Below are 14,758 nucleotides of genomic sequence, written 5' to 3' on the forward strand. Positions count from 1 at the left end.
TTCTCCATCACATTGCAGAATCATCAGGACTCGAGTCAGTCCAGCTCACAGGAACTCAGCATCCTGTAGACGTGCGGCACCTAGACGTGCAGCGCTCCAGAGTCGACTCCTCTCTCAGCTGTAGGACAGTTTGTCTGTGTGTCTGTGAGATCTATCTCACCTCAGCCACCTCACAGTTGTCCTTTTAAGCCAAGCTCAGTCTCTCTCTGGGCTCCAGCAAGTCCTCTGTTGCCGAATCGCTTTCAAGTGTTCTGTATCTGAATGTGTGAATTATCCTTGAGAAGATTAGTTCCAACTGCACAGTACATCATCACATATGTCCATCACGTTAGCTTGTTGCATCTCGCTGATACATTTGAACCACACACTACCAAACACTCAAACCCTATATTTCCAATATCTCTCTACTTCTTCTCTCCAAATAGATTAGAACAGTTGAAATCAATAACAGTATCGTTAAAACATTAACATCTCTGGTGCTTCTGTTCTGCTAGTGTAGCAAAATAACAATTCCACTCTTTTCTATAGTTGGTGTAACAACCAACACAAAGAACAGAAGAACACAATTTCACATTTCTTATTACTGTTCCAAAAACTCATCAGTTAAGATAGTTTGCTACCACTCTCTAAGAGCAGTTCATGAACAATTCTCAGTTCACCTATATAATTTACATCTGATTGTGTTGTATCGGAACTACAATCAATTTCACCATTGTTTCACATAAAGGATCAAATACCTTATTTCAAATCAAACATTTCACACCATCTTGAAGGTCAGCTAACATAACTGTTATTTAGCCTAATTTCTCTACAAGATGAAACTCAGTGTGAATTCTCCAAGTTTCTTCTTATTATCCTAGCACATCAAACACACTCTGAAATCCTGTCATAAATCATGACCCCCCCTTTTTACTCCTTTATCACCACAGGGCTCTCCCTGGAGTGGGGGGTGGTCTACTGACCTAAGAACAAACCCTGGTCTTATCAATAAGGGACACTGGTGTTATCTTGAAACACCCCAGGCATTTGACAATAGTAAAACAACCTTTTTTCTCTTCATTCACCTCAAAGAAACCTCTGTTAACCATTAACTTTCCCATGATTGCTTACTAGGACAGAACTTAAATTAGAATTAGAATACCCAATTTTGATAATGTCTGTTTCTCTTCTAAAGAGTCCAAACAAGTTAAAATCCATCTCAAACTGTTTTTTGTGTCAGTGAGTGGAGTGCTCCAGTGGGTCTGTACCTTTCTTTACAATTTTGACTATGTAAGACTTCTCAACTTGGTTTTCCCAGAAATATAACTTCATGCAGAATTATTTTCTCAATATCAATTAAACCATGGCAAAATTTTGTAAACATGTAAGGAATAACAAAATGTGCTCCCTGCACGTTTTTACCCACTTATTCCATAGTGCATAAGATTAATATGATTACTTCTAATCAAATATTAAACTAACTGAACAGTAACACACCCATCAAATTAGTGATTGCTTAGCCAAACCATTTCAAAATGGCAAGATGTATTCTACTCAACCATAACCATGTTAGATTTCACATAAAACATACATTTCAATTTGACAAACTAGATTATTCACGTAACTTCTTTAAGTACCTATTTAATTTGCTTTGAACTCTAAGTTCAACTCTTTTTCATTTGAACTCTAAGTTCAACTCTTTTCCACTATAGATAATCATTTCATACAATCCCCCCCTGCTTTCAAGACAGAAAATGACTTCAAGCTTGAAAGCAGAACCATTACAGGACCGAAAATGAAAAGAAAATTCTAACATGCATTCAGTAAATGTCGCAAACTGAATATCCAACCAAAACAACCGAAAATAAGAAAAACAAAGGAAATAAAAACTGTACCACACACACGGTCGCTCGTGTGAAGGAACTCCCAAAGTAGCTAATCAAAATTTGCATTTACACAGGCAACGGCCAAACTAAGTTGAGACCAACAAACATCATGACTCAATTTACCTCCTAAACTCTAGGGAATTTTCTCAATTTTAGATGTAAGTCTACGTCATTCAAAATAGTGCCAGTCAGCCAAAATCTCTACTTTCACGCATATTTCATGCAAATACATCAAATTTGTACTAGCAATTAACAATGTTGGATGACTTAAGGTCTTCACCCATACTACAATTTGATTTGAAATCATAAATGTAAACATTAAAGCAACCAAAAGGAAAACTTATTCAGCTTTCACTTAATGTTTTATCATCCCAAAACTGAACATGTGTTGGTAAAATTACCACGTGTGAGAACAGGCTGAACACTCGAATTTAACCCTTAGTAATATGCTACCTTGATATAATGTTAAGGGTGGCGGAAGCCATCCCAGTGGACCTGCCCACCCTTCCTGAAGCTCTGAGCTCAACACATATATGGTAAGCCATTAGCAAGGCCAAATGTTCGTTTATGGTCCCCAGACCATCCTCTCAATTTAGCCTACATCGTTCGTTAACTGAAGATTCTAGATTTAGTGTCTAACCTATCTAATATTTTCGCAGTTTGTAAAAATGTGCTTATCATTATCTATACAAAAACTCAACATTATGGTGGAAATTAAGAAACTCTCAAGAATGGCAATCCAGGCAGAAAACATATGTATGACGTCACTATAATCAAGGTACAATAAGTAATCCAAAGGAAAACTCAATGTAGCCTTAAACACCTTTACATCAATACCCTATTTGTTCACTAATGTACCATTCCAGAATATACATTCCATGAACAAGTATCATGCGTTGGTTTTAAAAACACAAGTATTATCCCAGTTATCGTTAGAAAACACCTTTATTTAACCAAACTCAATTTAGCATTTAAAATAGGACGTCTAATTTTACGGGTTTATTTAAACGGGGAATAAACTGGCTTTGACTATTTGGGGAATAAACGGGCCGTAGTCATTTTACCCTCTTTTGCAGGCTATGACTATATTGGCTGAATCCAGTCTTCATGGAAAACAGCATGTTACCTTAATACTAAAACTTTCGCTATGGTCTGCATCCCACTCCATACAAGGAGAGAGAAAACACTATTTTAACCCCTCATTACGAAACCACGAGACCATATTTTACCAAATCACAGAATCATCATTATACCAATTTCCAAGCTATCCCTCTAATTAAACTTATGCCATTATTTTCTTAAACTCCTAAATTAGCAGGCTAACACTCCCACGTGTGCCAGCCATCAGGCAAATTCAATTTCAACACAAAGGCAAAAGCCAAAAGAGTAGGCCTCGCATAATAACCATGTTAACAACGCAATGTAAGCGTTCGCCCAAACGCACACCAAACAAGAAGAAACATTGCGATTACAAATACTTCCAAGTTAACACCAACCTCGGTAAACGAGATCCGATATTCCATCAAGGAATATACAATGCAGCCAATCGGATCCCTCGTGCACAGGGAATACCAAAATGGACAAATGCATTTACTAGACCGACCACAACCAGACAATGACAAATGCCCTTGACTCGGGCCATAACCACATTCAGAACAAACACAAGTGGCGCGTGCATATACAACTTCTGTAGCATACTGATCCAAACCATAAGCTGACCAACAATTGCGGCAATTTACAGGAGCCTTCTACAGGCACTGAAAGTATGAGATCCAATCTCAATTGCATATTTAAGTCCAACCTAAATTGCAGATGTTCAAGCAGTCCAACCGCTTATAATCCAGCACTAATCGCAACGCAATAGGTTAGCAGCATAGGAATGGTTGTCAGGCCTAACTACAGTCGCTATTAACCAAAACACCACACTTCACAAACACACATACAGGAGCACGCTATACTCCATCACGCAGTCCAACTGCTGCACGGGAATTGGTGTCAGGACATGGAACAAAAACGACATGTTTCTAACTACAGCCGCCCTGACTGCAATACTCAAAAAAACTTCTAGTCACCATACTTACTCAAATCCATCTATCAATTTCTACAAAACCATCAAATCATCAACCACATTGTTTACTAAAGCATATGAAAACTGTATTAAGGAACAATCTCACCGGTTGATGCTCCCTCTGGTCCCCTGTCTGACCGTCCGCACCCCTCCCTCAGGCGGTTCAGCGTTCCTGCGTGTTCCCGTTGAATCACTCGCGGCAAGGCCAAAGAGATTACGGGTGTGTACACCTGGTGTGTACAACTCCCCACTTTTGGAACTTTTCTTGAAACTCGTAGACATGCTCAACACTTCCAAAGCGGAGCAGAAAACGGCCTCCAGCGGCCCACAGCATTTCCACGTTCACAACGAAAAAGTCCTCAGAGCTTATGACTCCAACGATGCAGTGTCCCGATCGGGCCTCCAAGGAGACCCACCTATCGGTCCAACTGAACTCCGCGGGGTGGGGTGACGGGCGATCAGAGGAGAACGAGCCATCTAACCTGAGCAAAAAAAACTACAACACAGATCAATATACTCCACACTGTCTACACACCGTAGCCTACGCTTTCCAAACAACTTTTCATACGTTACCACGTCCATCTACCTCCAATCAGCCCGACAGGCCGCGCATCCATCACCGAATGAAAAAGCCAGTCGCCGGAAAACCTAATAACGCTCAAAGAAACATTGTTCACATGTCCAAACACCATATACGTCAGTGATAATTTTTGCCGGTCCAGCGTAAACACGAGAGACCGGCAAAGATTTACTGTCGCACGTCCCCATGTTTCAGATTTACCCAGTAAATCTAATTTATACTCAACACAACCAGAAAGCGAAGTCAAGCTCGTCAGCCCACAAATGAGATTTTAAAAAGGTCCAACCTTTTACTGCAGATTTTAAACTATAAGTCCAACTTTAAGTTTTTATACCGAATTGCGTTCTTACCCCCAAATTCAATTTCCGCAGGAAACCTGTACTGATCAAGCACGAGTCACAGCTCCCGTCAGGCACTCTTTCTCAGCCCGTCAAAGGATAAGCCTTTTCTGGACGGTACTAGAATTCCAGAGCTTTCTCTGGCCGTGCACGGTTAACCTGTTAGGAAAGGACTCGAAACCGATCAGGATTAGGATCCCGGACGAGCCCCCAAATTGTGATGGCAATTTCTAAAATTCCAAAGTTCTATGAAAATGGTAGGTAAGACAGGAGAAATCAATTGCGCAATAAACGGTTTTAATCTTGCTTGCAAGGAGAAAGTATACAGGTTACAAAGTAACGGTGGATAGTTTCTAAATAAAAACATCATTTCGACAGTATTTATTACATAGGAAGAAGGGGTGTGGTAAGATGCTGCCATCTGTTTCATGTCAATCAAACACCTTTCCCTTTGTTCTATCACACACGTCAAATGCTATCTTCCCCCACCTTATCCTTCCTGCAATAATGTTTACCCAAAGGGGCCAACTGACCTTACTGCCCCCTTGCTGTATCTTCTCCTATCCTGTCCTAAAACCCATTGATTTCCATCTGGACAGACAATAGATGTCCCCTATGCAAATACCAGGTCCCACACATTCCTGTACCTATCTTAACAGTGGGACTCAGTCCTTTATACAATCAGAATACATTGTATAAGAAATTTCCACAACAGGAGATTCAAAAGGAGAAAGGGTTTTAAAATTGGATCCAGATCTCTTTGGAGATTTGTTGTGATTGACGAATCCAAGTTCTCGCACAAGAGAAAGGTATAGAATTATAACTTTGACATGGCAACCCAGTGTCTGGGCTTTTGAACTAATAGAAAGTGATAACATACCTGTAATTGAAATATGTCTATACGTGTTCCTCAGTACTCGCCTGGACATACACTGTAATACTGGAGATTTTTTTAAGTCAACTAAATTAACTGTTAGCTTAAAAGACAAACCACTGTCTGATTTTAAACATGTATCTTGATTGGATCTTTCATACATAAAAAATATTGCACATTGTGAGGCTCAAATAACATTGTCTTGCATGTCCTTTTATTTTAGTACAATCGTGGAAGGATGGGTCCAACGTGGAGAAGAGAGGGATGGGTGTTTGGGATGCTGGAGGTCAAACACAACAGACGACGCCCAATCCTTAAAATAGTGAAGGACCGTTCTCAGGAAACCTTGATCCCTATCATCAGAAGACATGTGCGAAGAGGTTCCACCATTTTGAGTGACTGTTGGAGAGCATATGTCAGGTCTCTGAATAGGCTGGGCTACAATCACCAAACAGTAAATCACACCAACAATTTTGTGGATCCTCAAAGTGGATGCCACACACAACACATTGAAAGAGCATGGCAGACAATAAAGGGGCAGGTCTGGAGACTAAGGGGTAATCGGAGCAAAAAGTTTTTAAAAAAACATCTACATTTCATTGAGTGGATGTACTGGTTGGGTAAGGAAAATAAGAATGGAGTACTCTGTCAACTCCTAAAAGACATCCAATCAATGTATCCGCTCTGAGAAATCTGAAAATCTCAGTTATATGCATCTGTAAAACCCATCTGTGATTAAATAAGAAAATAGTTATTCTTTATATATTCATAATTTTAATATGGCTATAGACTGTTTGTTGTATTGTTGAGTATGATTAAAAGTTGTCTAGGGTTCGCGTTGGTATTTTCCTTATGAGCAAATAAAGGACATTTTGGAGGGGCCACATGTTTGGAGGGGCCACTGCAAGTGCAAGTGAATGTCCTTAAATATATATATATATATATATATATATATATATATATATATATATATATATATATATATATATATATATATATATATACTGGTCAATTAGGAGTGGAGCTAACATAAATTGTGCAATGCTGTTGTAAGTCTACTTTTGTTTTTAGTAGAGATTTTGATATATACAATTTTAAATTGAATAACACTTTATTGTTTAGTACACTTTTAAAACACTTAAAGATGCAATAAAACAACTAAAAACTAATTTACATTTCCACTGATCTGAACTACAAGCACTGTTTGTCTTCTAAAGTTTTAGTTACAATAACATAGACTAATTACAATTATATAAAATCAAATTGTAATTATTTAAGTTTGTGGTTTTGCAATATAAACAAAGAATAAAATAAAAAAATCTGGATTATATTGATTTCCTTTTATTCACTTTACATTAAATCACTTATTCCTTTGTAATAACATTGTAATTCCAATGTAAATACATACTAATTGACATTTTATTGAGCGTAATGTCTAACAAGATTGATTTCATTTGAATTACATTTAACGTGATCTAACCCTTTATTCCCTTGCAGATCACAACTTATTCCCTATGGTTGCTGTAACATAGTAACTAAATCGCACTTAATGTGTAAATGGATCTTGTTTCACTTTACATTAATTCACTCGTTCCTTTTTTATAACATTGTAATTATAATGTAGGTACATAGTAATTGACATAGGATTGAGTGTTGTAATGTGTAACTGCATTGATACTACTTTGTAATTACATTTACATCAGCTAACCCATTTTTCACTCCCAGATCACAATGTATTCCCTGTGATCACTGTAACATAGTAACTACATGGTACTTCATATGGAAATTGTTCTTGTTTCACTTTACATTAATTCACTCGTTCCTTTTTTTATAACATTGTAATTACAATGTAGGTACATAGTAATTGACATAGGATTGAGTGTTGTTATGTGTAACTGCATTGATACTACTTTGTAATTACATTTACATAAGCTAACCCATTTTTCACTCCCAGATCAGAACTTATTCCCTATTGTCACTGTAACATAGTAACTAAATCGCACTTAATGTGTAAATGGATCTTGTTTCACTTTACATTAATTCACTCGTTCCTTTTTAATACCATTGTAATTACAATGCAATTGCATAGTAACTGACATTTGATTAAGTTTTGCATTGTGTAACAACATAGAAATTATTTTGTAGTACACTTAATATTTCTTACTCTGACATGGAGAAAAATATTAACACTTTCAGAATGAAATATACTACATTTGGTGTTTGCCTGTGACATTGCATTGTTATTTCTAATGATATTGTTATTCTATATTGTACTGTACTTTCAAAGGGATCGTAATAAAAACAAATTAACCAAGTGTTGTTCCTTAATACATGAACACCAAATATTTTTCGAAACATTTGACTTACAGTGCAGCTATGATGAAAGGGATAATTAAATGTCTTACATTTCACACTTTGTGTAGGTACATTATAGTTACATTAATATCAACTGCAAAGACACTGCTCAACAATCAAATAAGATAGTTGAAGATAATGATAGGGTTTGCCTTGTGTCCTAGACTAACATTGGTGAGAAGAACTTATGTAGTTACTTGTAACAAGGTTAATGTAGTTACATGTAACAAGGTTAAACTTCAAAATGCATTGTTAACAGTGTCACATTGAAATTACAAAAGTGTAATTACAGCCCATGTTAGTTACACATGTAACTACACACCTTGTAATTACAGATAAATAAATCATTAGTAATTACACTTGTGGAACAATCATGTTTGTAATTACATCACTTTGTTCCAATTGTGTAATAACTGATACCGATAAACCCGTATTACATAGTAATTACATGTTATTTACATAGTATTTAATAGTATCTACTATGTTATAAATGCGTTAATTAAAATGTTATTACATCTAATGAATGTAGACTTAATGTAAAGTGTTACCAAACTTTTTTTTATTTTTTCCCTGTGATTACGCCAAACGGCCACCAGATGGAAGCACGAGACCGTTAGATAGTTGCGACTTTATAAAATCAGAAATATTACAACTTTTTCTCAAAAACCCATGAACATCCTCATACTATGTTGACAAAAAAACTTTTTCATATCATTTTTATAATACAAACGACATAATAGGGTGCCATTTATCAGAAATAGCGATGTACTCACTTATAATCTGGATGCGTCACCTGTCTGAGCTGTCTCAGCTGGTTGGTGATTGCGCGTGCCTGGTAGAAAGTGTTCCTGGACAGAATAACCTTCCTCGGCCTCTTGATTACGTTCAAATATGTTATAAAACGTTTTGGATGGAAAACAAAGAGCTATCTTGCATAAGCGGAACGAAAACTACTAATCGCCATTATTGATCAGTGATCGTTGAGATCCTCTATTTTGTTTATCGTCTCTATGGAAGTGACTTCTATGACGTAACATCTTTCCTAGGTTGCAGAGATCATGTTTCCCCTAGAACAAGTATGGTACAAGGGCTATTTGTGATTCGGGCGACAAATAAACATAGGAAGACTTGGCTAATTCAATGCGTAAAGATGACCGGTTTGGTCCAAATCAACCAGGCGGACTCTATTATCCATATGTATACAAACTATTTTCCAGTCGCTTCGTTAGGATGCCTAGATATTAGCAAAAGCCTGCCGTAAGATCCTGTAGATAATTAGGGAATTGTAACCTACGCAATGCGCTTTGGTTGGCGACCATTCTGCGGAGTCTGTTTGGCTGTTTATTCCCATAGGGATAAACGTTTCTTTTGTTTATCCACAAACGGATTGCTTCACGAATATGTCTAGATATAATCCCCCCAAAAAACTACATCATAACAGCCTTCTGAGAAACTCATTATACGGTATATATGCAATGAATGCAAAACACACGTGCATCTTTTTGTGGTTTTTATTATCCATAAATACAAGAACTGAAAATCACCATGGGGTTTTGATTCTAACACAAATAACAATAAAAAAAATAGAACTATGCACATTTACTGGGAAAAATTGTTTTACCCAAAAATAAATAGGTAAACAGAAAAAGTAATTTGAAGCTGTGCCACAGGTGGAAGCAGTTCCTAAATGTTCTGTGAAAAAAAAAAAAAACTATTTACATGATTCAGTTACAATGAATCAGGTCTTACTCAAAAATAAATGAGCACCCACAAATTGTCTTTTTAGCTGTGCCACAGATGGAAGCAGTTCCTGTCTGCAAGCAAACAGAGTGGGACATCACATTCACCGCATTTCCAGGGAGTGTCTTTCTTTACACCTTTTCTCTTGCAGAGCTCACACCTGAGGCGTCCAGCTGTGGCCCTCGAGCTTTGGTCAGTTGTCTCTCTGGTAGGCAAAGGGGTATGTCCGGTTAGTTTTGGTGTGGCAGCAACATCCAATGTCACCCCACACAACTCAGCTGCAAGTTGCTCAACAAACGCCTTATGTGTCAGGGGCCGACTCTGTGCACTCTGGCACAGCTCCTTGTGTAGGATGTAGCTATTGGTAATAGCAATGTCCAGGAAATGGAGGAAGAGGGTCCTGTACCACCTCTTGGTTGTGTGGTGCACTGAGTAGTACTGGATGAGTTGGTCAGACAAGTCAACACCTCCCATGTACTTATTGTACTCTATGATTGGGGTTGGGATTGGAATGTGACTTGTCTCCCAGTGTCCTTCCCTGCTCTTCTGCCTTCTCTGTACTGTGTCACCTGAGTATGCAGGATGAATGGTGGAGCACATTGACACTTCCCTGTTGTCCATCCATTTTGTGAAGAGGAGGTCGCCGTCTCTAATCCACCTCAGGGATCCTCTTGGGGACTTCCTGGTCAGGGCATTGACCTTGGTTTTTGGAGCCTCCTTCCTTCCTTCACGGATGGTCCCACAGGCTCCAAACTTCAAGGACCTGAGGTGTCTGAACAGATGTGGGCTGGTGTAAAAATTGTCACAATACAAGTGGTACCCTGAACCAAGGAATGCTGGCTTCATCAGCCCCACCACAGAGTCAAAGGACAGTCCACAGCCAGTGGCAAACTTGCTCTTCCCAGTGTAGACTGTGAAGTCACAAGTGTACCCATTGCTGGAGTCTGCCAACACAAACAGTTTGAAGCCCCACTTTGTAGGTTTGGCCTTCATGTATTGGGTCATCCCTGTTTTGGCCTTTGTGGCAACCATCCGTTCATCAATGGAGAGGTTCAGCCGGGGCTGGTAGAATGACTTGCATGCTATTTTGATGTCATCCATGAGTGGCCTCACCCGGAAGAGCGTGTCATACTCAGGTGTGCCCTTCTTACGGTCGTTGATAACATCCTCAGCAGGGTCACTCATGTGCAGATTCCAGGAGATGACACGGAAGCTGTCCCTTGGCATCAGTGAGCCTGGAAAAGGGACACTGAACATGTGTTTCTGTCTCCAATAGTCCGCTACAGCAGGCAACTTGAGGATGGCCATGTAAACAACAAGTCCAAGGTACTTGAAAAAATACAGGGGGGTGAGGGGGGTCCACTTGTATTTCTTCCCGCTTTCAATGTTCCTTGCAGCCAATTTATTTGTGTTTTCACACAAAGTTTTGACCACAGAGTCACTAAAGAAGAGCTTGAATAAGCTCAGTGGACTGTCCTGTACTGATGCACCAGGCTGAACCCCAGGTGTCCTGGCCGGGAAGAAGCGGGGGACAATGGGTGGCACATCCTGCTCCTTCTCCGACTTCCACGCTTGGGCAGGTGGGACAGCTGGTGTGGGTCCATGCGGTGACCGTGATCTTCCTCGGGTTGACCATGATCTTCCTCGGGTTGATCGAGGCCTTCGTGGACGGGATCTCCTTGGCTCTGGTGTGGTTGCATGGGTGGCTGGTCGTGCAGGAGATGATACTGCAGAGGAGGTGGCAAGCTGTGCAGGAGCTGATACAGGGGCTAGTTGCGGCAGGGGTGCAGTGGGGGTTGTGGGTGGCAGCAATCCAGCAGATGTACTGGGTTGTTCTTCAGTCTCATCAACTTGGCTAGAGGAAGGATAGGTTTAGATAGGTTTAGAAAATTGCTCAATAGCATTTACAATGTGAAAAGAATGTCTAGGAGTGTAGTGTACACTCATTGCAATAACAAAGCCCTATGATAAATAACACATCCCCCATAGAGACAGAACCTGGTGCTAGTCTAACACCTTTACAATGTGAAAAGAATGTCTAGGAGTGTAGTGTACACTCATTGCAATAACAAAGCCCTATGATCAATAACACATCCCCCATAGAGACAGAACCTGGTGCTAGTCTAACACCTTTACAATGTGAAAAGAATGGCCAGGAGTGTAATGTACACTCATTGAAATAACAAAGCCCTATGGTAAATGACACATCCCCCATAGAGACAGAACATGTTGGTAGTCTAACCCCTTTGTCTCTATTCACGAGGTGTTACAAGCATGGCTTGCAAAAACATATACCCTACCAAACAACCCTGTGAACTTATCACTAAGTCAGTATGAGTACAAACCTCAATAAAACCTAGAGCAAATCCAATGTTATCCCGGACTGGGTTCCATTACTTATTTTATTCTAGTCTAAGTTCTATATACCAGAACAGTAGGTTACTAACTGTAACAACAAATCAAGAACGCCCCTGTATAGAATACGTGTTCTATTTACCGGAACGGTAGCCTACTATGTAACAATAGGCCATGGAAACCAATTTACGCATTATGAAATAATCATGGTGATCCCAACATGACTGAAATCTACTTACATTTCATCCTCCATTCGATCAATTCCATCGATGAAATCTTGTTCCTCGTCTGTAGAAAACTCATCCGGGCCAGAATCTGCTGCAGCATCTTCATCACTTTCGAAGATCTGTTCCATGACTTGCTGGGCTGTAAACCTTTTTGCCATCTTGCATATACAAAAGTTTTTGTTGCTGTTCTTTGAAAATGTTCTTTGTTGGAATAAAAGCGAAGCAATTTATCTCTAGATACTCTCTCGACTGATGCGCTGGGTAAGTAGAGGCCACTTGGAATGGGTGCTCGCGACTTATACCTGAGATTCGCGGGGTATGCTAATTTGAATTGCTATTGAATGCCAGGCGTCAGATGACATAGTACACACACCGTTTGCGACTAGTCAACAAAGATTAGCCTTCTAAACAGCGGATATAACTAGGCTACATTTCGTGACGTGCGTAATGGCTCCCATTTTTGGTGCAACTTTGCGGTCGTCTTACGAAGGCTGTGATGAACGCATGAACACAAATCTTATATCAATCGCTTCATTGGAATGTGCAGCACACGGGAAAGAAAACGGCAAGTTAATAGCTATAACCATTCGGATTCTACGATTAGAAATATACAGTGTCCGATTTTCCGCGATATCGCGGATTCCGACTCAGATGGGTTAAGGGATCCCATGCCTCCTCTACGGGCTAGTACATGGGGGTGCAGGCCGAGTAACTCTGGAAATTTTGGATACCGGATTCAGGCTCGAGGTGCGGAAATGGTTCCACTTGCATGACTCGACGAGCAATGGGTTGCTCTACGCTCAATGGAAGAGCGGAGGCTTGGGCGTTGTGAAACTGGCGCGGCTGGTCCCCGCCCTGCAAACGAAACACTGGTACACAGTCTCCAGGTCTAAGGATCCCTTGGTTCTTGCAGCGGTGGGGGCGAGCATGCCTCAACCTAAATTCGAGAAATTGTGGAAATCCGCGGGAGGGGAGGGCGCTAATGCTCCGAAACTACTTGGCCCAAGTTCCGGGGGTCGCAACCACAAGGCTCCGTGCCAATGAAGGGAGTTGGAGTTCAAACGTTGGGCGTCTCAGAAAGTACAAGGAATGGGAATCCAGTACTTTGATGAGGACCCGGTCAGCAACAGTTGGTTGTTGGGTTTTGGGACACACAGGATGAACGAGAGACAGTTCATAGGTGGGTTGCAGATGAGGGCGAACGTCTACCCAACAGGGGAGTCTATGTTCAGGGGGCGGGAAAATCGGCGGCGGCATGTAGGAGATGTGGATCTGCGCTGGAGTCCAACAACTGCATACTCAAGGCGATAGGATTCAGCCCCAAGGAACGGATAGCCTTCGGGACCAGTGCCTCCCTGAGGACACTGTCCTTTTCCCTACGTCTCCTCAAGCAGTTTGGGTTGGGGAGGGAGCTTTGAGTGTTGTGTAGATGTGTTGTGTTCTGATGTTCTCTAGTTTAACTTTTGAAATAAAGGCTACTTGCCATTGATACCACATGCCAGGTCTCGTCCTTGTCCCTCAGATAAGGTAAAATTCTGTCTCACGCATCCACCCGTGTATAGAGCCCCTTTGGCCCCAGAACCTTGTAAGCCGCAACCCCCCCCCCCAACCCCCCCCCCCCCTCACTCGGCGTTGAAGGGCCCAAGTTGCAGCTCCACCCGCCCCGGTAAAAACTGTCTCGTCGCGTTGCTCACGGACATCGAAGGATCTAGTAGGCTGGTTTCCTCCTCTTCTTTCCCCCCCCGTATCCGGCCGGGGACCCAGGGGTGTGGTTTTGTCTAGTAGGCCAGGCAGGGGTTTGCGTATCATCGAAGTCATGTGTTCTGCATGCTCCCTATCGAAGACGGAAGACCTCCTGGAGGCAGTCAGGCGGGTACCTGAACGGAGAGATTATAAGGCGGAACAGGGTCGCATTTCCCAGGCCTCGCCGAGTTCGCTCAATGGAGTGGCCCGTGCGTTTCTTCTCCCTGTTGGGCCCCTGGAACCGAAGAGCGTACGCGAACTGGCAGGGAAGAATTTCAGGGAAATCTTTGACTCTCTTAAGGTAGCCAAATGCCTCGTCATCTAATTAGTGACGCGCATGAATGGATGAACGAGATTCCCACTGTCCCTACCTACTATCTAGCGAAACCACAGCCGAGGGAACGGGCTTGGCAGAATCAGCGGGGAAAGAAGACCCTGTTGAGCTTGACTCTAGTCTGGCACTGTGAAGAGACATGAGAGGTGTAGAATAAGTGGGAGGTCTCGGCCGACAGTGAAATACCACTACTCTTATCATTTTTTCGAGTGTTGCCTGAGTGTTGCCTGTATAGGGGACCAAAGCCAGGGCAGTTGACAGGCTGCTGTAGCCAGGAGA

General features: G+C 41.2%; 1 protein-coding gene across 1 annotated transcript; it reads right to left on the reverse strand.

Annotated features, from left to right (window-relative positions):
- Nucleotides 1-9,862: 9,862 nt before the first annotated feature.
- LOC117594177 (piggyBac transposable element-derived protein 4) lies at nt 9,863-11,128 on the reverse strand. The gene has a single exon (XM_034291272.1). It carries the CDS (start codon nt 11,126-11,128, stop codon nt 9,863-9,865), a length of 1,266 nt encoding a protein of 421 aa, XP_034147163.1.
- Between the last annotated feature and the right edge of the window lie 3,630 nt (nt 11,129-14,758).

This window comes from Esox lucius, unplaced genomic scaffold (assembly GCF_011004845.1).
Source record: "Esox lucius isolate fEsoLuc1 unplaced genomic scaffold, fEsoLuc1.pri S26, whole genome shotgun sequence".
In the NCBI taxonomy this organism is placed as follows: domain Eukaryota; kingdom Metazoa; phylum Chordata; class Actinopteri; order Esociformes; family Esocidae; genus Esox; species Esox lucius.